Below are 23171 nucleotides of genomic sequence, written 5' to 3'. Positions count from 1 at the left end.
GAATTCACTTACAAGAAACAGTCCAACAGATTCACACAAGGGGAACATGTTCGCTGTTTTTTCTGCAGCTGTGAGGACTGTTAGCCTGGACATAACAAGCTGTGTGGCTGCGTCACTGTTCAAACTTCAGGTTCTGAGTACCAGTTTTAGTTTTAGAGCTCAGCAGACCCAGTAGCTCATCACCACTGCTCCTCCATAACAACAGTGGTGAGGCTGAAGGGGACTGGAAAATAATGTACATGGAAATGAATCACTGTAAATAACACTATATAATGTTTGATGATAATACGGTCTGAAGGTTAAATAAACATGTTTACTGCCTGGTATAACACTTGGTTTCGTCTCTGGGGATAGAATTGTGTCCACTTTGACTTGTGGTAATTAAAGTGGAATTTTTCACTTGGTTGATTTGTTGAACTTTCTTAAATCTCTTCTTTAAACACAGTGTCATCTGATTGTATTTACTGACCATTTTAGAGATTTACAATCAATAACTGGGAAACAGGAAGCATTTCACACTCTGCTACCGATGAGTCTCATGGTGCTTTCACCACAAGTTTTTTAATAAAAATAATAAAAATCTACAAAAACACACGAACATAATTTATTAGTACAGTAAAATCCTAAAAATTCAGTTAAATTTCTAAAAAACAAGAAGTGTTCATCCAGGAACCTTTAAATGGTCTTCAGATCCCCAGGCCTGCATAAAGCACCATGATGCAACTGCTGTTGTGTTCATTTGCTTATTAAAAAATTGAATTAAATTGATTAATGATTATTAAATAAACAATTATTATGCGGTCAGCACGGTGGCATGGTGGTTAGCACTGTTGCTGCACAGCAAAAAAGTCCTGAGTTCAATTCCACCATCAGGCCGGGTGCTTTCTGTGTGGAGTTTGCATGTTCTCCCCGTGTTTGTGCAGGTTCTCCCCGGATACTCCGGCTTCCTCCCACAGTCCAAAAACATGCAATAGGGGGGATAGGTTAACTGGTCAATCTAAATTGCCCATAGGTGTGAATCTGTGAGTGAATGTTTGTCTGTGTCTCTATGTGTTAGCCTGTCTCTTGCCCTATGACAGCTGGGATAGGCTCCAGTGCCCACTGCGACCCTGGAAAGGAGAAGCGGATGGATGGATAATTATTATGCTCTTCTCACATAATGTCTCAAACTGGTTACATTCATAAAATACTTGGCAGGTATTTTGTCTTTCTACAGCTGAACCATGACTCTTCAGAGTCCAGACCATATGCACTCAGCTGCTCTGTGCTGGACTTTATCTTTTTATCAATCATGGAGACCCTGCTGACTTCATTAGTTTATTAGTTGTTGATAGAAATTCCACAATATGTGGTTTATATTGTCTGGTGTGATTTTCTTTTCCCTCTTTGTAACAGTGCAGCCCTTAGCGGCTGGAAACACAGTGAGACAGACCAAGGCAAGTGTAGTGGAACAAAGTATTTATTTGCTATATGGCTCTCCTTAAAACAATTAACTTGTCGCGCTTCTTCACAGCACAAAAATCCATCCTCTAATGACAACTGGCAGCCTTAAATATGTTCAGCTGTCACAGACTTAACCATTATTCCACTCTCAGGTAAATTCTTAAATCCCAACCTTCCACCACAGTATACAATATATCAATAAGAATAAATAAATACATAAATACATCTTCACATTTACATATTAATAAATATTTCACACTTTAATGTTACACCAAACCCAATATTATAAAAACCCAGAAACCCAAGCACAAAAAGATTCACCACACTCTCTTTACCAATGGTCTCTCCCGGAACCTTTAAATGGTGTCTGGACCCCCGGGGAAACATTTGCCCAAACACCTTGAAGAGGACACAGGCAAGAAAGGTGAGTAATCATTAACTTACAAACACTTATTTGCACCACTTTTATCCCTAGATTTCACACACACATTTGCATTAGTTTTCCTTATTGGTAAACCTTAATCACAATCTCAATCACCATTCTTCTCTCCTGACAGACAACCACCACATTCCTTGATGAGGAGCAGCTGTGCAGGATCTGAAACAAGGCTACCAACTGATTTTAAAATTCCCAATAAATAGTCAATAAATATTTAAACTTCTTGTGTGCAAATCCATGCTTAAAGTGCAATGCTCATAAAGTGATTGATAAGGTGCTTTTAATAAAGTGAAAGGTGTGCTCTAAAGTGCTATACAGACAATACAATATAAATAAATGCAGTAAGGGAGTCCTCTTCCTTACATTTCCTCCTCCCTCTCTTAAGCGCGAAGTGCTTCAGTCCTCTGTCATCCTAGATAAACAATCAGCAACCACATTTAACTTCCCCGGCCTATACTGGACCGTAAAGTCATAAGGCTGCAGAGACAGGTACCATCCTGCAATGCGGGCATTCGCATCCCTCATGCGGTTCAACCACTGGAGGGCACGATGATCAGTCTCCAGAGTGAAGTGACGTCCCAGAAGATAATACCTCAAGGCCTCAATAGCCCATTTCATGGCCAAGCACTCTTTCTCTACCGTCGAGTAGTTTCCGACTCAGAAACACCACAGGCCTTCTTTCACCATCCACCTCTTGCTGAAGGACAGCACCAAGGCCAACTCCCGAAGCATCAGTTTGCAAGATGAATGGCTTGTTGAAGTCTGGACTGTGTAGAACTGGATGTGTGCAAACTGCTTCCTTGAGGTCTCTGAATGCTTGCTCACAGTCTTCCGTCCAACGCACTTTGTTAGGGGCTGAGCCTTTTGTGAGGTTATTAAGTACAGTGGATCGCTCTGCAAAAGAAGGTATGAATTTCCGGTACCAGCCTACTAGACCCAGAAAACCTCTCACCTTCCTTTTTGTTGTCGGAACTGGGAAGGACTGAATTGCTTCAATCTTTCCAACCTGCGGCTTTATCTTCCCAGAGCCAACTACAAAGCCCAAGTACTCCACTTCTCTCTTGGCTATGGAGCACTTCTTGGGATTGATAGTCAGTCCAGCCATTCTGATGGAGTGTAGCACCTTCTGTAGGTGAATGACATGCTCTTCCCAGGACTGGCTGTACACCACCACGTCATCCAGATATGCTGCAGAGAATGCTGACACATCTCTCAGTACATGGTCCATTAATCGTTGGAATGTCGCTGGTGCACCTTGAAGACCAAATGGCATGACTTTAAATTGGTACATACCAAACGGAGTTTTGAAGGCTGTCAGCTCTCTTGCTTCTGGTGCCAAAGCCACTTGCCAGTATCCTTTACACAAATCAAGTGTTGTAATGTACGTTGCTGATCCAACTCTCTCCAGCAGGTCATCCACCCTGGGCATTGGGTAGGGATCAAACTTGGATACTGCATTCAAATATCTGAAATCAATACAGAATCTCAGGGTGTCATCTTTCTTTGGTACCAAAACAATCGGGCTGCACCACTCACTACTTGACACCTCAATGATTCCCAGGTCCAACATCAGTTTTATTTCTGATAGGTTTGTAGCATAAACCTATTCGCTGGAACGTTAAGACAATATAATTACACTGCAAGCAAGACGCAAGTAGGCAAACTTCTTCATGTTACTCGTGCACGGGAGAGAACCGGACAACCGCTTGACTCCAGTTGGTCTCGTCCGTTCTCCCATACACTGTCCTTTTATTGAGGTTACATGAATATGCATAGGTTCATTAACATACGACGTCTACATACAAACAAAGAGTACCTTGCCTGTGTGTGTGTGTGTACTGCTGATCAAAGGGTCAACCATCCTTGGTCAGGAAGAGGGTAGCCTCCCCCTCACCCTAGATGGTTCATCCTAGATAACACGGTGAGGAAGTCCTGCAGTTCATCTAAACAAAGAGCACTTAGACTAGAACAGACGCAACTACGTTAATCCTACCATAAAACAATAAGACACGGTATGACCTCTCATGCTCCCAAAGTGCTGTCTAATACACACAAAGTTTGCAGACTATCAAGGATCAAAACCTCTACCAATCTACAACTAATTACAAAACTCTAAGCATATATAAGTAAATATTTCTAAGCATAAATGACAATCAACAATACAAATCTAACAATTTCTTTCTGCAGCACTGGCACCAACCGTTCTGGAATTCTGTAGCTCTTTTGTCGAACGGGTGCATCCTCCTTCACCCGTATCTTATGCTGAACCAGTGATGTGAAACCTGGTGTCTCTCGAAAGAGCTGTGGGTCCACGAGTGGTTTTATATCAGCCTGCTCAGTAGGAGACAAATGAGAAAGGTCAACTGAAGCACAAACTTGAATGTTAGTTGGAAAGAACTTCTCAGTCACCTCCTCATCCTTAACTGAACGCACCAGTAACTGATAGACCGGCTCTTGTCGGCTGTGGAATTCCTTCAACAAGTTCACGTGAAATGTCTGATATTTTTTTAACTCTTTCTGGCATATTCAGCTCATAAGTGACTTTACTCACTTGTCTGACGATCTCGTATGGTCCATGCCATTTTGTCAGCAGCTTGTTATCGCTAGTGGGAAGCAATAACAGTACTTTCTGACCTGGAAGGAAGACCCTATCCCTGGCCTTCTGATCATACCAAGTCTTTTGATGTTTTTGTGCAGCTTTCATGTTGTCTTGCATCAATGATGCCATTTTCTCCAACCTCTCTCTCATGGTGATGACGTAGGCTGCGATGTTTTCGCCCTCTGCTTTGGATTCCTCCCAGCAGTCCTTAAGCAGATCCAGGGGGCCTCTCACTTGGCGACCGTATAAAAGTTCAAAAGGCGAGAAGCCAGTGGAAACCTGCGGGACCTCCCGGTAGGCGAACAGAAGGTAGGGCAGCCATTGATCCCAGTCAGAACCTGTGTCAGAGACAAACTTGCGCAGCATACTTTTGAGAGTCTGGTTGTATCTCTCCACTAGCCCGTCCGTTTGGGGGTGATACGGGGTGGTCTTAAGTCCCTTTATCCCTAACAGCTTATAAACCTGCTGCAACAACTTGGATAGAAAGTTCGTTCCACAGTCCGTCAGAATTTCTCTTGGTATGCCTACCCTAGAGAAAAGCTGCAGAAGACAATTAGCAATGTGACGAGCTTTAATTGATCTGAGTGGGAAGGCCTCAGGAAACCGTGTTGCATAGTCACATATGACTAATATGTAGCGATGACCTGTGGAGCTCCTCTCTAAAGGGCCCACAATATCCATGCCTAGCCTCTCAAATGGTGTTTCAATAATTGGCAGTGGTTGCAACTGGGCTCGCGCTACTCCTTTGCCTGAGGTCAACTGACATTTTTCACAGGAACGGCAAAACTCAGAAACCTGGACATACATCCCTGGCCAAACAAAACGGCTGCTGATCCTATTCAGTGTTTTGTGAAAAGCCATATGACCTGCCCATGGAATTGAATGACCCAAATCCGTAACTTTGTCTCTGAACTGTTGTGGGAGTGCCACAGCTTCGCACTTCCCCTTTCTCTGGTACAAGATGCCTCCTTTAATCAAGTAAACAGTGTCTGCAAGACAGCTTACCTGACCTTGACTAGCCCCCTCTACCTCTGTTACCTTCTCAAACCAGGGTTTTAGAGTAGGGTCGCTTCTTTGGAGTGCACCTAAATCTGAGGGAACATCAAACTCAAGTTGGTTATTTGGCTTAGGGAACAATGCTGTACCTTTTTCCCCTGAGCCTTTGAACTTTTCTCTTCTTTTCTGAGCCCTAGACTTCCTAATCTTCCCTGGCTCCGTTTCGAGAGACTCCTCAAAAAAGGGCAGTTCTTGCATCCTTTCCTTTGCACTTTGTGCTCTTGTGACTACATGGCAGGGTTTAAATGGTTCAACTGTCATATCTAGAGGAAGTGAGCTTCCAGATTCATCACCTAAGCCTTGAATGTCTTTCTCAGCACTCACTTGAGGGTCATAATCCGACTGATGTATTAGATCAAAAAGAGTGGGGATGTCATTACCAAATATCACTGAATATGGCAAACTGGGAACAACAGCTACCACTAACAAGTAGGTTTGACCTCCTACTGTCAGGTAAACCTCAGCAGTGGGGTACCTGTGTTCGTCTCCATGCACACAACTTATTGTAGCCCCAACCCCACTTAGCTTTTCTTGCTTGTCACAGACTTAACCATTATTCCACTCTCAGGTAAATTCTTAAATCCCAACCTTCCACCACAGTATACAATATATCAATAAGAATAAATAAATACATAAATACATCTTCACATTTACATATTAATAAATACTTCACACTTTAATGTTACACAAAACCCAATATTATAAAAACCCAGAAACCCAAGCACAAAAAGATTCACCACACTCTCTTTACCAATGGTCTCTCCCGGAACCTTTAAATGGTGTCTGGACCCCCGGGGAAACATTTGCCCAAACACCTTGAAGAGGACACAGGCAAGAAAGGTGAGTAATCATTAACTTACAAACACTTATTTGCACCACTTTTATCCCTAGATTTCACACACACATTTGTAGTGATGGGCAGATGAAGCCCCATGAAGCACTGAAGCTTTTCATCCAATTGGTTCACCCCAACGCGAAGCTTCATGAAGCTTCATTTGCTCTAGCAGGACACCTACTGGACGTAAAAATAATAGCTGGCATGAATTTGAAGAGTGTGGCATTTTGCACACAGCCTGTAAATGTCAACAACAAAAGGAGTGTGTAAAACATGTATATTGTAGTGATGGCAGTATACTGTGTATATTTATAGTGGCAGTATGGGAAATGATTATTTGGAAATGCTTGAAATGGAAATGATCATTTACTGTGAGGTGAGGTGTGGTTGGGGTGTGGACAGTAGTTGTGCTTTTGTAACGTTGAGGTATGGACAGCTACACACTGAGGCTTTGAGCCTCAGTCCTGCCTGTTCACATTTTATTCTGTAAAAACTAAATTTTCACTGCTTTTACGACCTTTTTAGTGGGGAGAACATAGCTAGGATTTAATGATTTAACAAGTCTTTTGAATCCTTTGTCCTCCACAATGCTAAATGGCTGTGAGTCCTCAATCACCATGCTGACCAGGTCTTCATCTATTTGAGATTGTTCTCCTGAGGAAAGACAATAAAGACAAAGCACAAATATAAATATCACACACGTAACTTATTACAGTTGTATAATATTGTTATATCATTTAGTAACATTACAGCATGCTATATTATCATGGCATTTGATGGCTCACCTGGTCTTGCTCCACAATCGGTGTCCCCCTTATTCTCATGCAAAGCTCTGTAGTGCCTAAGCATGGATGAGGTGTTGTTGTTATATCCCAGCTCCCTGGCACATAGCAAACACTTCACCTTGTACAAAAGTAAAGACAGCTTAACATAAATTGTATTGCACCATCAGTATCATGAAAATACATCTTCTGTTGAAATTTACATACCTTGTTGGGAGGAATAAGATCAAAATGTTCCCTCACAGGGGAGGACATCCTCCTCTTCTTAGCTGGCTCCATTCTCTCCAGACTTTCTCTCCTCACTCTCATAAACCTCCAAACGGTCTCCAAACTCTCTCTAACCGCAACTCTCCATCAAACACCCACATTTTTGAATGAAGTCTGAGGGGTTTATATCGCTGTCATAGCTCGCGGCAAAGTTCGAACCACTTCATGAACCAGTCACGTGGTACAGCCGGGCAGCGAGGCTTCGGACGTCATCATTTTCAGCTCCTCCCATAAATGAAGCAAGCCTCGATACGCGCTTCGCGGAAACGCCCCCTCCATTACTCGACACACGCTCCGAAGCCTCGATACAGAACGTCCCATCACTACACATTTGCCTTAGTTTTCCTTACTGGTAAACCTTAATCACAATCTCAATCACCATTCTTCTCTCCTGACAGACAACCACCACATTCCTTGATGAGGAGCAGCTGTGCAGGATCTGAAACAAGGCCACCAACTGATTTTAAAATTCCCAATAAATAGTCAATAAATATTTAAACTTCTTGTGTGCAAATCCATGCTTAAAGTGCAATGCTCATAAAGTGCTTGATAAGGTGCTTTTAATAAAGTGAAAGGTGTGCTCTAAAGTGCTATACAGACAATACAATATAAATAAATGCAGTAAGGGAGTCCTCTTCCTTACACTCTTAATGAAAACTTCTTGACTTGTGGATTTATTTGTGGTTTTGTCTGTTCGTCTTTGCTAATGCAAAGAGAAAATTAGTGTTGAAATATATGTAGACCTGTAGAAATTTACTCGTTCGTGTAGAAAAACAGTCAAATGAAACATTCTGGACTTTTACCATTTAAAAAGGGGAAAAACCTTTATCCTGTAGATGTGAGAGCAGTCTGATGAAAACACACTTTTGTCTTTTAATTGTTTAAGCCTAAACAACAAAGGGAGAGAGAAAAATGATTAATAGATCGATAGTTGTGACCAGTTTATGAGCTGCTGATCTGCACATAAAATCATTTCATCATTTGATTGTTTTTCCATGTACCATCTATATTTACGGATGGATGTTAATAAGGTTTTATTGATGTTGGTTTGGTTTACAAAGGTGGAAAGTTAACATAGTACAAATACTTAAGTAGATTTTTCACATATGTTTACTTCACTTGAGTATTTATTTTTAGTTTTACTCCCTACATTATTAAACTGTGTATAAATATCCGTGCTTTCTACTCCTTACATTTCCAAAGCAGACTTGTTCCTTTAAGTTCATCTAGTGTTTATACTCAGGGATGAAAGTGGGCTGGAGTTATGGTTGTGGTACTTCAGAGTAGCTAGTGTGTTGTTGTGTCCGGGGAAAACAGGTTAGTTTGCATTCATGTGGTGAATTCACTATAAAACACTGTTGGACAGCTTATGGTTACATCAAGTGTGGCAGAAATGAATGTGCATTTAAGATAATGATGCTTAGATTATTTAACTGAATTGAAACTTTGTATGAGCTGTATACTGTCTAGTGTGAAGCCGCATAGTGTGAGTGTAGGGGATGGACATCAGATATGATAGCTGGTGAAACTGCGTACATGTTGTTAAGTTCAGTTGTGTAAATCCACAAAGAGCAGCAGGTCAGCTGATTGCAGCCTTTACACTAAGAAAACTTTATGAAGCTTACATCAGAAATTATTGTGGGCCATCATTTTTTCCCCACACTGAGCGCCATTACTAATTTTAGAGTTCCTCCACCACTTTAACCCCTGACTGCGCATTTTCCTGTTTAGAGGCAAAGTCACCCTCTACAAAGTAGGCAACAGGAAACAGTTATTGTTTTGAAATCTTTCAAATCAAAATAAGCACATTCATTAGAATTAGAATTTAGATTAGAATAATATTTGTATTCTTGTGCACTGATAATATTTTCTGATTATATTCTTATATTAATATAGCACAAGCTTTAGTTACCTTGTAACCTGTAAACTGTACTTTTTCACTTTTACTCAAAGAAGTTGCTTCAGTGCTTTTACTGGAGAATATTTTTTAAAAACACGGGTATCTGTACTTCTACTTAAGTAAAGAACGTCTGTACTTTTGCCCCCTCTGATGGTCTGTGTAACTCATTACTATCATCTTCACATCATGGGGTGTTTTTGGGGGGGAAACCAAGAATCCAGTTCTCTGTGAAAACAACAGGAAATGAGCAGATACACTGTCAGAGTGGGGTACAGATACTGAGTTTTATTTAGAGGCAGTGCCTGTGTGGTTATGACTGAATATGTACTGTTAACAGTAATTTTGGGGAAACTCCAGAACTGACACCCTGTTATGGAACCATAAGTCATAACAAGATGATGAGCTTTGGTACTGTAGTGAGGACAGTATGCACATGTTCAGATGCTGTGTAGGTGTTCAAGTCTCTGATTTTGATTTATCCAGAAAAAAGATTCTGCTGTTGGAAGATTATGTCAACTGTATTTGATTTTATGTGAGCAAGCCCCTCCAAAGTCTCCCACTGCCCATCTTAATGTGACCAGAGGTACAAAAAGGCAGAGATGCTTCTGTGTGCACAGGCGCTCAAGTGTGAACTCAGAGCAACAATTAAAACAAACACACTCCAAATGAACCTGCTGTGATTCATGCAGATGAGTCAGGATGTTGTTTATGGTGTTTTTATTCTCCCTGTTTTTCCTTTACAGCTCCCTTTATTATGTGTTAGCTGCTTAAGTGCTGGTGTCCAGATTCTCTCTGCGATTCTCCTTTAGTTAAACAAGCACGTCTAATGTTTCTGCTATTGGTGATGTGTTTTAGCAGGACAGAAAGAAAAGGTCATTACTTCTGTTAAATCTGTTGGATTTTGTTCCTCATTTGCATATTTTCTGCTTTGCTGCAGGAAGCGAAACAGTCACTGTGTGCCACACTGTCATTATATCAATGCTGCTATCCTGTATATATTGTACATACTATTGTTTGAGTACTTACGATTGTTTTTTTTGTACTTTTATATTTTACATTTATATTTATTATTGAAACTTGCACCAAGGGAGCGGCACTCCAATTTCGTTGTACTCTGTACAATGACAATAAAGGCTATTCTATTCTATTCTATTCTATTCTATTCTATTCTATTCTAATGTTTCCCTGTGATGCTTGCAGTGGTGTTTTTGTGGACTTTCATCGTTTTACAGCTTTATAGCCTAAAAACACGACTGATTATAGAGGGATTGCAGATGGTGAGGTATTTAGTGAAGACCTTACATGTTGTTTCAGTAACAATTAAATTCACCCTGATTATTTTCATCTTGGTTTTACTGCAGCTGTAACATTACAGTATTTGTAAAACGACACTGAGAGAGAGCCTGTTTCTGCGTCTTTGTGCTGCTCTTACAAAGGTTAAATGTTCAGATGATGATTCCAGCTGTTCTTCAACCTGCAGAAATCATCGTAAAGCTACTACATCTGGATTAGAACAAATCAGTGTTTTTAATATCAGTTTAGTCAAGTTTATTGTTCCTGCCCAGAGATCAGGTACAAAAACTCATCTCAGAGATGACAGCATCTCAAATTAGCATCGTAAAAACAGAGCAACAATAAAATAAATACATGCACATCTATGCAAAACAAACAAACAAACGAGGCAGTTACTGAGCTGAAACATAGTTAACAATGTACATGACAACAGCTCGCACACTGCAAGTCTCCAACTTTACCAGTTGTTTTGCTAATGTTTCCAGCACTCGTGATCTTCATGCACTGAGTATTTCTATTTATTTCTGAGTTAATCTATTAACTTGTGAATGACAGGACAACTGCACATTTGTCATGGTCCCCGTGCCTCGCCAGCTGACCCCTTGTTAGGCAACATGTTGTTTTTTTTTGTTGTTTTTTTGTTTTCTGCTCTCTCTCTCTCTCCTCTGCTGGGGCGGTGCTTATTACGGGCTCCCGCCCTTGGCCCACGCACCTGCGTTCAATCTCCCCACCTGCTGCTGATCTCCACTAATCTTGAGCCCTTCTTAAGACAGTAGTGCTTTGCTACTCATCGTTGGATCGTTGAGCAATCTGTGTCAGGCACCCTTTAATCTGAAAACTAGAATCCTTGAGTTGTTGTCGTTACTAACTGACGCTTCTTTGTGTAGATCTTTCCTAGACTTGCCTACCTGAAATCCTGCAAGTGAGTGTGATTTGGAGAGGAGTGGAGCATGTTTGATCCCTTCCTTTTCCCCCACGGTCCCTGGAGCCCCTCTAGAACATTGTGTATATATATAATCACTTGGTGTTGTCACTGTAAATACATTTACTGTCTTTTCTGCAAGGATCCCTCGTCTGCGCCTGAGTCTGTTTAGGAACTCTGACAACACTGGAGTTGGACACATGTAATCTTTAAAAGCTTCTCATAGTGTTTAGGTCTGGAGGTGCAGAGTGCACATGACCATTACTCCTAAATGTTTTCCTCCTAGTGAGGAAACAAAATATTCACATTTTGCACAGTGAAAGCTGACAGTCAGTTAGAAAACTGGTATTTTAAGCATACTGACCGACTCATGACGTCAGCACGTCTTTTTCTTTTGGCTGCTCCATTTAGGGAATCACCACAGCAGATCCTCTGCCACCATCTCATCCAGTCCCTAGCATCCTCCTCTGTCACATCCTTAACGACAAATAAGAATCTTGTATGTGGTCTTACTCTTTTCCTCATTCTAGGTTTGACAGATTTTCAATGATTGTATGATCATTGATCAGAAATTACAAAGTAAGACCTGAGGTGACCAACATTTTTAAATGTATTCTATATGTATTCTGTTTAATACAAACTGCGACTCCTATATTCACTGTTTTCCGAGGTTTCAGCGTTCAACGTTCAAAGACATGAAAATGTTACACAAGCTCCTCAATTAATCTCAGTTTTATCTATATAGCGCCAAATCACAACAACTGTTCACTCAAGGTGCTTTATACTATAAAGACCCTACAGTGATGCAAACATATGACTGATTTCCAGGCATTGCTGTAGTTTCATACAGAAGTCACATTAATTAGCAGGTGCCACTGTGCCACCCTCCTGGAAGGAGCTGAGGAGAGCCCCAGACTCGGGGTCACCCAGCAGCCACGGTGCAGAAGCTACAGGGACTATATTTCAATTCACTCTCCTCTCATTACTATATGCGAATCTGCCTGGGCTGGGAGCCACCACTGCTATTCTGCTCTGAGGCCTTCCCCAAACATTTGTCTTAATTCATGCTTATGCCATCTGCCTTTACGTATGTGAAATGCTTTCAAATCTAAATGAGAATTTGGGCCAGCTAAAGAATTACAATGCAGAAGTTGTCATTACAGGATTGGTGTGCTTGCAATGTTTTACATGTGTTGCACAGTATGGAATCTTGTTGTTTTTAAGGTTGCTGCAGTTACAGTGGTTATTCAACTGCAAAAGGGATCACTTTCTGTTGTTGGTTTTGCTGCCAGAGGTTTCTGTAGTTTCCATTGATTTTGTTAGTTGCAGGTATAGTGTCAATGGTTGCTTGCATCACTCCAGGTGTTTTGTTAGTTTCACAGGTTTGTTACCCTGCAGATTTTTGGGAGATTGTGGGAGTTGCCTTGTGTAGTTGTAGGCAATGCTGTAGACACAGTTTAGCAGTTTTGGCAATTTCAGTGACAATTTTAGACGTTGTTCACATTGGTGTTGTTAGTTACACTGGTTTCAGATATTGCTCTAGTTTAATTGCTAAGTCATTTTTTTTATAAGGGTTGCCGTAAATGCTGCAGTGAGAGAACTGCTGAATTCATTTAAGTCGCCTGTTTAAAGGCACGATTAATCAGAAATTGCCACCTAAAAACTGAGCCGACCAAAATGTTTAAATGTAAGACTCACAACTCTTACCTCATTTCACTGAAACACAGCACCTCCTCTTGGTGATGTCACCTCATTCCCTCACCGACAGCTATCAGCCTACAACACATATGTTGGGTTTAGATTAGTTTCACCTCTACAAAGAGGAACCTACACTGTCATTATTACTGAGAGGAGAAATGGCGCAGAAAGGAGTTCAGCTCGACCGAGAAACCTTCTCTTGTTCCATCTGAGCTACTTTGAGGATGTGACAGCAGCTGTGTCAGAGACCAGAGATAAACTACAGGACATTCTGAGAGAGGAATGGACAAACATCTCACTGACAGTCACTGAAGTGGATGTTTTACTGTCACCAGCAGAGCCAAAGACCAGAGCTGGATTCTTAAAATATTCACATGAAATCACACTGGATCCAAACACAGCAAACAGACGTCTGTTATTATCTGAGGGGAACAGAAAAGTAACATGTATGGAACAACAGTCTTATTCTGATCATCCAGACAGATTCACTGCATGGCTTCAGGTCCTGAGTAGAGAGAGTCTGACTGGACGTTGTTACTGGGAGGTGGAGTGGAGAGGGAGAGGAGTTGGTGTAGCAGTTGCATACAAGAATATCAGCAGAGCAGGGAGCTCTGATGAATGCAAATTTGGATTCAACGACAAATCTTGGTCTTTACGTTACGATTCAAATGGTTTTCAGTTTTGGCACAATGAAGTCCGAACCAACCTCTCAGGTCCTCGGTCCTCCAGAGTAGGAGTGTACCTGGATCACAGAGCAGGTATTCTGTCTTTCTACAGCGTCTCTGAAACCATGACTCTCCTCCACAGAGTCCAGACCACATTCACTCAGCCGCTCTATGCTGGACTTCGGTTCTTTTATTATGACAGTGACACCGCAGAGTTCATTAAACTGAAATAGACAGAAATGATTGAAGGACACTTGGTTAAAACAGGTTTTTCGGTTTCCACTTTCTTTGGTCTCTTTCATTGTTGCTCAGACGTTATTGATGTGCTGTTGCTTAGCCTGTCAGTAACACTTTATAGGTGCGACTTTGACATTGCATTATTTGTTGTCTAGTTAATGATTGGCTTTGTTTTAATGAAGGAAAAGTGTTTCACTCTGCAGAAACAATACAGCCTCATATATCTTTGTAAATGTTGTATGTTGTTCTAATTAAGGTATTTAATGTAAAACATCCCATTTCTAGTTTGTTATATCTTCTACACAAGAGTTATTCTTTATGGGAAACTGTTTTTCATTTATGTGCACTGTCATGTTTCAATTTAGAGAAGTGATCAGTTTGGTTGGGTGTTTTTGTGTTATTCTCTGGTTGGTTCCTTTTTCTTTTGTTTAAGAAAACTAGCCATTGAAATATGCGCAACCCTGTGAAAAGAAGAAGTAATATGCACTCAAACAACTTTGTATGGAATAAAATGACACCTTATATAAAACTTCCTCAGTTAATCACTGTATTGTGTTCCAGTAAAATTTGACTGAGTTAAAAGTTTCATCTCTGAAAAATATTGTTAACTTGATCAGACTGATATAACAGTTCAATAGTTCAGGCCCTGAAGTGCCGGTGATGATCGTCCGGAGTGAGGCCCATTTAGTCCAGCACAACTCTGCAGACGTCTGCGAATCTGCCCCGTGAGGTTGGCGGCAGACTCAGGGCCGCCATCTCAGCCCCCCCCGACAGCAGTGGAAGCTGCTGTGGTGCCCAATCTTGCACACTTCTGCCCCAGGACTAAAAATATGTCATATCCTGGATTAATCACATCACATCCTGCATTGGACAATTCCTGACTGAGTCTATCAAAGTCATAGTGGTAAACACGAATAACTTGGATGTGAAATAGATTCACAAAGACATTTGGAAGGAGGTAACCCAGACAGACATGAAACCATACATGAGTCATTTGATTTGTACAGATCTAGAAATGAATCTACCAGAAGTTCATGCAGAGTCTGGCTGGACAATCTTTTGGGCCAATCACTCAATGAATTTCCCATGTTGCCATGCGTGATTCACTTTAACAACTGTGATTCAAGACCAGGCCGTCATCAACAAGACAAGCTGGCAGTCAGTGGATGGCGTGCCTGCCCCTCATTTTTAACCCAATCCAAACATCAGTTGATGAGCATCTAGTCACTTTTAGGGGATGCTGCCCTTTTACACAGTATATGCCAAGAGTGCCATTTAAATGTAGCATAACGATCTGGGCAACATATCATGGCAGGACAAGTTATGCCTGAAACATTCAAGTATGTACTGGGAAACATGAAGACGGTGTTCCTCAAAAAGAACCAAGGGCAGCACATGGTTTTGGAGATAACTGCAACTATCATTGGGCCATTCTGGATTACAATAGGAACAAAGGTGGATTTGACAACCATGCTAAGGTATGCTTATTTTTGTACTCCTTGTCTATCATCAGATTGTTTGAAATGGACTATAAAGTGCTGCGCCAGCTGGCCCGGCCTCCACAGTCACCTGACCTAAACCCAATCCAGATGGTTTGGGATGAGATGGAGCGCAGAGTGAAAGCAAAGGGCCAACAAGTGCTCAGCATCTCTGGGAACACCTTCAAGACTGTTGGAAGAACATTTCAGGTGATTACACATTGAAGCTCATCGAGAGAATGCCAAGAGTGTACAAAGCAGTAATCAAAGCAAAGGGTGGCTATTTTGAAGAATCTAAAATAGGTTTTGAGTAATTTCAGATTTTATTGCTTACTGCATAATTCAATACGTGTTAATTCATAGTTTTGATCATGAAAACAAGAAAAAACATTAAATGAGAAGGTGTGTCCAAACTTTTGACTGGTAATGTACACTCACATCAACGAGACATATGGATTATGAACAACAAATAACAGTTCAATACATGGGTAGCACTTTATAATAATGTCACACTAGTAAGTATTAGTGAGGTATTGGCAGGTGCTTCATTCTTACTATGCCATTTATAAATACAGTTATGTTATGTTTATCCATCTGTTACTGGTACACCATGCACAGCTATCACTGCTATTACATCACTGCTAGTAAAACTGATAATCATAATCATATCCTTTCATTCATTTCCGCTTATCTTTTTTCAAGGTCGAGGGGGCACTGGAGCCTGTTCCAGCTGTCTTAAGACAAGAGGCAGGGTACACCTTGGACATGTCGCCAATCTGTCCCAGGGATAACCCACATACACAGACAACCATTCACACTCACATTCACACCTATCCCCACTAATTGCATGTCTTTGGACTGTGGGAGGAAGCCGTAGTACCCGGGGAGAACCACACAAACACGAGGAGAAGAGAACTCTAAACAGAAAGACCCCGGCCTGATAATGAAATTGATTTTGCTGCAGTTGCTATATGTAGTTTCAGATGCTAGTTTAATTGCAGAAGTTACCATGTTTTGTAGAAGATGCTGCTGTAGTTTGCAGGTTTTGTGGTTAAAACTGTTACTATACTTTGCTGATGATGTTGCTTCTAGTTTCAGTCATTGAATTAGTTGCAGACGTTGCCACTGCTTCAATGTGTTTGTTGGGTTGCAGTAGCTATGCTTACTTACAGTTTTTTTGTGCTTGTTTTACATTTGTTATCCAAGTTGGAATCTTTAGTCACATGTTTTTAAGGTTGCTGCAACTCAAATAAAGTTGCAAAAGTTGCCAAAGTGATCCTTGTTGTTGTGCTATTGTTGCTATTGTTGCTATTGGCATTGTTAGTTGCAGGTGTACTGTCAGTGGTCACTTTCTTCATTGTAGGTGTTGCATTAGTGTCACAGGTTAGTTTAGCTATAGTGTCTGATTAGTTGTGGGAGTTGCCTTGTGTAGCTGTAGGCATTGTTGTAAACATGAGGGGTTTTTTTTGTAATTTTTGCAATTTCAGTAACAAACTTAGTTGCAGATTGCAGTTGCAGTTTTTCTGATAAGTGTTTGTTACAGTGGTTGTAGATATTTCTGTAGTTTCATTCAGAAGTCATTTATTTATTTAAAGATGTTACTGTAAATGTTGCAGTGATGGGTTTGTTTACCTCATTTAAGTGTCGCTCCTATCAGAGAGCCCATTCTGATTCCATTTAATAACAATTTTACGGGTTTTCCTGAATTTACCACCTAAAAACTGAGCTCACCAACATTTTTTAATATACTGTTTATAAAAAAGGTATTTACTTCAAACTCAAACCTCATCCTGGAATACACCAGATACTGATAACTCCTCCCCTTCTACCTGACAGCACCTCCTCTTTGTCTGTTTCCTCATTCCCTCCTATTCAGTCTATATTTTGAAAATGGGCATAACCAACATCTGTTGACGTGTAAGAGCAGACAGCCTCCATTTCCCACGTAAACACCTATTGATTAGGTCACAGCTCAGAATAGTTTCACTTCTGCAAAAGACAAACCAGCAAGTCATTGTTACTAAGAAAAGAGAATGGATGAAGAAAACATTTCTTGTTCCATCTGTTTGGATCTACTGAAGGATCCAGTGACTACAGCCTGTGGACACAGCTACTGCAGGAACTGTATTAAAAGTTTCTGGGATGAAGAGGACAGGAAGGGAATCCACAGCTGCCCTCAGTGCAGGAAGACTTTCACACCGAGGCCTGTCCTGGAGAAAAACACCATGTTAGCAGCTTTAGTGGAGCAGCTGAAGAAGACTGGACTCCAAGCTGCTCCAGCTGATCACTGCTATGCTGGACCTGAAGATGTGGCCTGTGATGTCTGCACTGGGAGGAAGCTGAAAGCCATCAAGTCCTGTTTGTCTTGTCCAGCCTCTTACTGTGAGAAACACCTCCAACCTCACTATGATGCAGCTCCGTTAAAGAAACACAAGCTGGTGGCCCCCTCCAAGAAGCTCCAGGAGAACATCTGCATGGTTTCAGATATACAAGAGAAAGTGACAGACATCTCATCAAGAGTTGCTGAAGAGGATGTTTTACTGTCACCAGCAGAGCCAAAGACCAGAGCTGGATTCTTAAAATATTCACATGAAATCACACTGGATCCAAACACAGCAAACACACATCTGTTATTATCTGAGGGGAACAGAAAAGCAACAACAGTGAAAAAACATCTCTGAAACCATGACTCTCCTCCACAGAGTCCAGACCACATTCACTCAGCCGCTCTATGCTGGACTTCGGTTCTTTTATTATGACAATGACACTGCAGAGTTCATTGAACTGAAACAGACAGAAATGATTGAAGGACACTTGGTTAAAAACTTTTTTTTTTCTAGTTTCCACTTTTTGTCTACATTGTTGCTGCTTAGAGGTAATTGATGTGCTGTTTCTTAACCTGCCAGATCTGCAAATAAAGTCATTTTACATTTGAATCTTTTGGACAGATGTTAACAGGGTTTTGTTGATGCTGGTGTGGTACATGTAACTCATCACTCGTGTTTTTATATTGTGTGTTGTCAATATTAAAAAGGTTAAATACAGTGTCTGCTTCAAATCAATCCTCTTTCTGGAATACATCAGAGACTGGTAACCCCTCCCCTTTTTCTGCCTGTTACTGGTCTGTCTGTAATACCTCCATATGTCAACCTGTTTCCCCCCCTGGTTGTTTTCCTGTGAGTTATCAACACGTTCTCACTCCCAACTCGTCAAACGTGTGACGCATGGTCAGGCTCCCTCTGCTTCACTTATCGACGCGCAGGGTACCCCCTGCGCGTCGGGAATTGACGTGCAGGGTCCTCTCATTGAATACTATAGAGCTCCCTAAACGTTGCTTATTGACGACAAGAGATTGCCGCGGAAGAGCCTGTTGTTCGTATATTTATACATTTCCAAAATCACATTGTAGTGACCTATACAAAACACAATAAATTATATAATGTAAACAACTACCTGAGAAACAGCAGATACAGCAGATACATTAATTATAGGCTGTTACTTTTGTATCGTTTATTGCATATGGAGGGAGTGATGTATGCTGGGTAATGGCACAGCTAGCTACTGGGTGACTTTATTCACCCGCTTCGGCTGTTATCAGTCCATACAATGGGTGTTATTAGCACAAATCAGTCCCATAGATATGGGCCATCAAAAATAAAGTTTGTATTCCCATCTAATAATATTATTTTATTATTACATACCTGTAGCACAATCCGTTCAGTTAGCTTCACACAAAAATAGCTGGTAGAAATGTCCTCCAAAGATTATCTTTGTTCACCTCTGAGGGGGTATTTTGATGCTGATCCTCTTCATCTGTTCACTGCCTGCTGGAAACCTGCTTGCTGCTGCTGCTCTTCTCTCGGCTTCCCAGAGTAAATCTGAAAAGTCACCTGCCTGCCCTCCTGCCTGCCACAACACACCTCTGCTCTAAAAAAGAAAAGGTCAGACATGTTGTTCTTCTCTTTACTCCACCACACACCCAGAGAAACTCCCGTCTCTGTAGCTTTGCTTCAGCCTGTAATACAAGGAGGCAAAATCTCCTTTCACTCACCTCACATCGTACTCACCTTTAACCTCATCTAGAAATAACTCACCTTCTCCCTCTGTTACAGTGAGTCCTGCTCTGTGGAATTTCCTCCACGTCTCACCTCAGCCTTTCTGATCCGTGCGATAAATAAAGTTTTCCTTCAAATCAAACAGAGACGTGTACCGAGTCAGCTTTTGGCTCCAACCTCTTTACACCGGCTGCTTGGCCTTGACAGCACAAGGTCCTGGACCACGTTTACATGTCTTCATAAGTTAACAGATGTGAAGTATTTTCACATACGGCCCTTAAAGCTTCTGTTAAAATGCTCCACAACACTTGGTTCAATCTGGCTTTATGCAGAGAAATGTGTGATGTTAAACTGAACCATCAGCTGATGCAAATGTTTATTATTAAACTCCTCGCCTTCATCTGTTGGAAGTTTAACAGGTACACGTCCTTCACTCAGAACATCCTCAAAAGCAGATGCAACAGATGCTGCTGCCTTGGTTTGAAGACACCTGCATGCATACTTAGAAAATCCATCTGTACATGTCAGTAAGTGTCTCACATCATCATTACTAATGTGTCTGTCATCACTATAACTGCATGTGTACAATGTGGAAATTGATGTTATGTAACGATGATACAAAAACAATATCAGAACATAATTTGATTCAGCAAATCCTATTTATTAACAACTATTAGTGTAAATAAAACATTCTGTCATCTTTTAATAGCAAAACACATTAAAGCAGACGTGTGTCCAAACCTCCTCCACTAACACATCCGTTTCTATGGTGCTGTCATCAGCTCGAGGCACAGCGGCACCCTTACTAACTCCATCAGGCACATTTAAGTCACTACAATCTTTTCATAATCCCCCATCGTTCAAGAGTCAGGTATCTCTGAAGATTTCCAGAGTACTTTTTCACACACATCCAAGTCATGTAGTTGCAGTACCTTGACCGCAGCATTGTCCAACTCATTCTGAGTCGCTTGTCTGATGGATCCTGTGTTCTGCTGTTTTAACCAGTCCAGCTGGTGCTGGAGGACCGAACACTGGTGATGGACTGCACTGTGCTGAGACAGATTTTGTGTTATAGGCTTCATGTTATGGACGCACAGTGTGAGCACTCAGGTCGCATCAGAGCATCGGGCTGTATAGTGTGAGACCTGCATCGTGACCTACAAACTTCTAACCCCTGTGATTCAGTCATACAGAGTCAAACATGCTGAATATGAAGAGTAGTATCATTTAAACTCACATGATTATCAGCCATAAGAACAAATTCAGATTTATATTGATGTAAGGTATATAAATGTTAGTACAGTTTGAATCAGTGCAATATTATTTTCACACATCAATGGACCACTGAACTTCTCAGCTTCTAAAATGTAAAGCCTCATTTAGAAACTACACAAGTACATATAATGGTCAGGGATCAACATGAACCTGTCTTCTCTATTTGACTTTAATCAACTCTGCAGTGTCTCCATTTAACCAAAGCCAAAGTCCAGCATAGAGCGGCTGAGTGAATGTGGTCTGGACTCTGTGGAGGAGAGTCATGGTTTCAGAGACGCTGTAGAAAGACAGAATACCTGCTCTGTGATCCAGGTACACTCCTACTCTGGAGGACCGAGGACCTGAGAGGACAGTTTGGACTTTGTTGTGCAGAAATATATAACTGTTTGTGTCACAATGTAATGCCCAAGATTTGTTATTGTATCCAAATCCACATTCATTGCCCCTCCCTGCTCTGCTGATATTCTTGTATGCGACTGCTACACGAATGCCTACACCTCTCCACTCCACCTCCCAGTAACAACGTCCAGTCAGACTCTCTCTACTCAGGACCTGAAACCATCCAGTGAATCTGTCTCGATGATCAGAATAAGACTGTTGTTGCTTCATAAATGTTACTTTTCTGTTCCCTTCAGATAATAACAGATGTGTGTTTGCTGTGTTTGGATCCAGTGTGATTTCACGTGAATATTTTAAGAATTCAGCTCTGGTCTTTGGCTCTGCTGGTGACAGTGAAACATCCTCTTCAGTGACTGTCAGTGAGATGTTTGTCCATTCCTCTCTCAGAATGTCCTGTAGTTTATCTCTGGTCTCTGACACAGCTGCTGTCACATCCTCAAAGTAGCTCAGAGGATGAATATTGATGCTGGATGAGTGTGTAGACTCACTGAGTGCTGACAGTGAGGGGTAGTTGTGTAGAAACTGGTTGTGATCCTCTGTGTGTGAGAGCTGCTCCAGCTCGCCGTCTTTCCTCTTCAGCTCAGCGATCTCCTGCTCCAGCTTCTCCTGAAGCTCTTTGACTCGACTCACTTCAGTTTCCTGCTGGGATCTGACCTGCTGCTTCACATCAGAGCTTCTTTTCTGGAGGAGACGGATCAGCTCAGTGAACATCTTCTCACTGTCCTCCACTGCTTTATCAGCAGAGCCATTGATGGCCTCCACCTCCTGTTGAAGCAGCTTCACATCTTTCTCTCGCTCCTGGATTCTCTGCTGGATGTTTAGTCGTCTCACCTCGAGCTCCTTCTGCTTCTCAGTCCTTTCTGCTGCAGCTGGGACTGTTTCATGGTCTTTATGTTCATCCACTGTGCAGAGATAACAGATACTCTGCTGATCAGTACGACAGAAAATCTTCATCACCTCATCATGACGAGAGCAGATGTTCTCCTGGAGCTTCTTGGAGGGGGCCACCAGCTTGTGTTTCTTTAATGGAGCTGCATCATAGTGAGGTTGGAGGTGTTTCTCACAGTAAGAGGCCAGACAGACTAAGCAGGACTTGATGGCTTTCAGCTTCCTCCCAGTGCAGACATCACAGGCCACATCTTCAGGTCCAGCATAGCAGTGATCAGCTGGAGCAGCTTGGAGTCCAGTCTTCTTCAGCTGCTCCACTAAAGCTGCTAACATGGTGCTTTTTTCAAGTGCAGGCCTCGGTGTGAAAGTCTTCCTGCACTGAGGGCAGCTGTGGATTCCCTTCCTGTCCTCTTCATCCCAGAAACTTTTAATACAGTTCCTGCAGTAGCTGTGTCCACAGGTTGTAGTCACCGGATCCTTCAGTAGATCCAAACAGATGGAACAAGAGAAGGTTTCTCGGTCCAGCTGAACTCCTTTCTGCGCCATTTCTCCTCTCAGTGACAGTGACTGTGTGAGTTTCACTTCCTTATAACTGAAACTAGTCTGAGCTCTGATCTCAACAACATGTTTCTGCAGTGAATGGAGCCTGTCAGCTCTTACACGTCACCACATGTTGGTTACACCCATCTTCAAACTGCAGATCTGAAGGGGAGGGAACGAGGAAACACGTGGACAGAGAGGAGGTGCTGTGTTCAAGAGCAGGAAGAAGAGGGAGGTTATCAGGCTGTGCTTCACTCCAGGAAGAGGAGCAGTTTGAGAGTGAAACTGTGTGTTTAACCATTTTTATTTACTGCTTCTTCTATATAAATAATTTTTAAAAATCCAGCTTTAATGAACACTGGACAGAAACGTCTCAGGTAACAATAACTGTCAGAACAGC

At 41.6% G+C, this 23171-nt stretch overlaps 3 protein-coding genes across 3 annotated transcripts in view; 1 reads left to right on the top strand and 2 right to left on the bottom strand.

The window, feature by feature from the left end:
• Positions 1 to 23171, bottom strand: part of LOC146713746 (uncharacterized) — a 100031-nt gene that overhangs the window by 15248 nt on the left and 61612 nt on the right. The window lies entirely within an intron of this gene.
• LOC146713753 (tripartite motif-containing protein 16-like protein) lies at positions 12877 to 14668 on the top strand. Its single transcript, XM_085438982.1, has 2 exons — positions 12877 to 12918; positions 13305 to 14668. Exons 1-2 carry the CDS (start codon positions 12877 to 12879, stop codon positions 14130 to 14132), a joined length of 870 nt encoding a protein of 289 aa, XP_085295108.1. The 3' UTR covers positions 14133 to 14668.
• Positions 20280 to 22793, bottom strand: LOC146713752 (tripartite motif-containing protein 16-like). The gene has a single exon (XM_085450089.1). It carries the CDS (start codon positions 22775 to 22777, stop codon positions 21104 to 21106), a length of 1674 nt encoding a protein of 557 aa, XP_085306215.1. The 5' UTR covers positions 22778 to 22793; the 3' UTR covers positions 20280 to 21103.

This window comes from Copadichromis virginalis, linkage group LG3, assembly GCF_057382275.1.
Source record: "Copadichromis virginalis isolate Kocher_CV1m ecotype Utaka linkage group LG3, C_Virginalis_male_GT1.1, whole genome shotgun sequence".
NCBI classification, from domain to species: Eukaryota; Metazoa; Chordata; class Actinopteri; order Cichliformes; family Cichlidae; genus Copadichromis; species Copadichromis virginalis.
The sequence above is the reverse complement of the archived record's forward strand: the minus strand, read 5'-3'. Positions and strand labels throughout refer to the sequence as shown.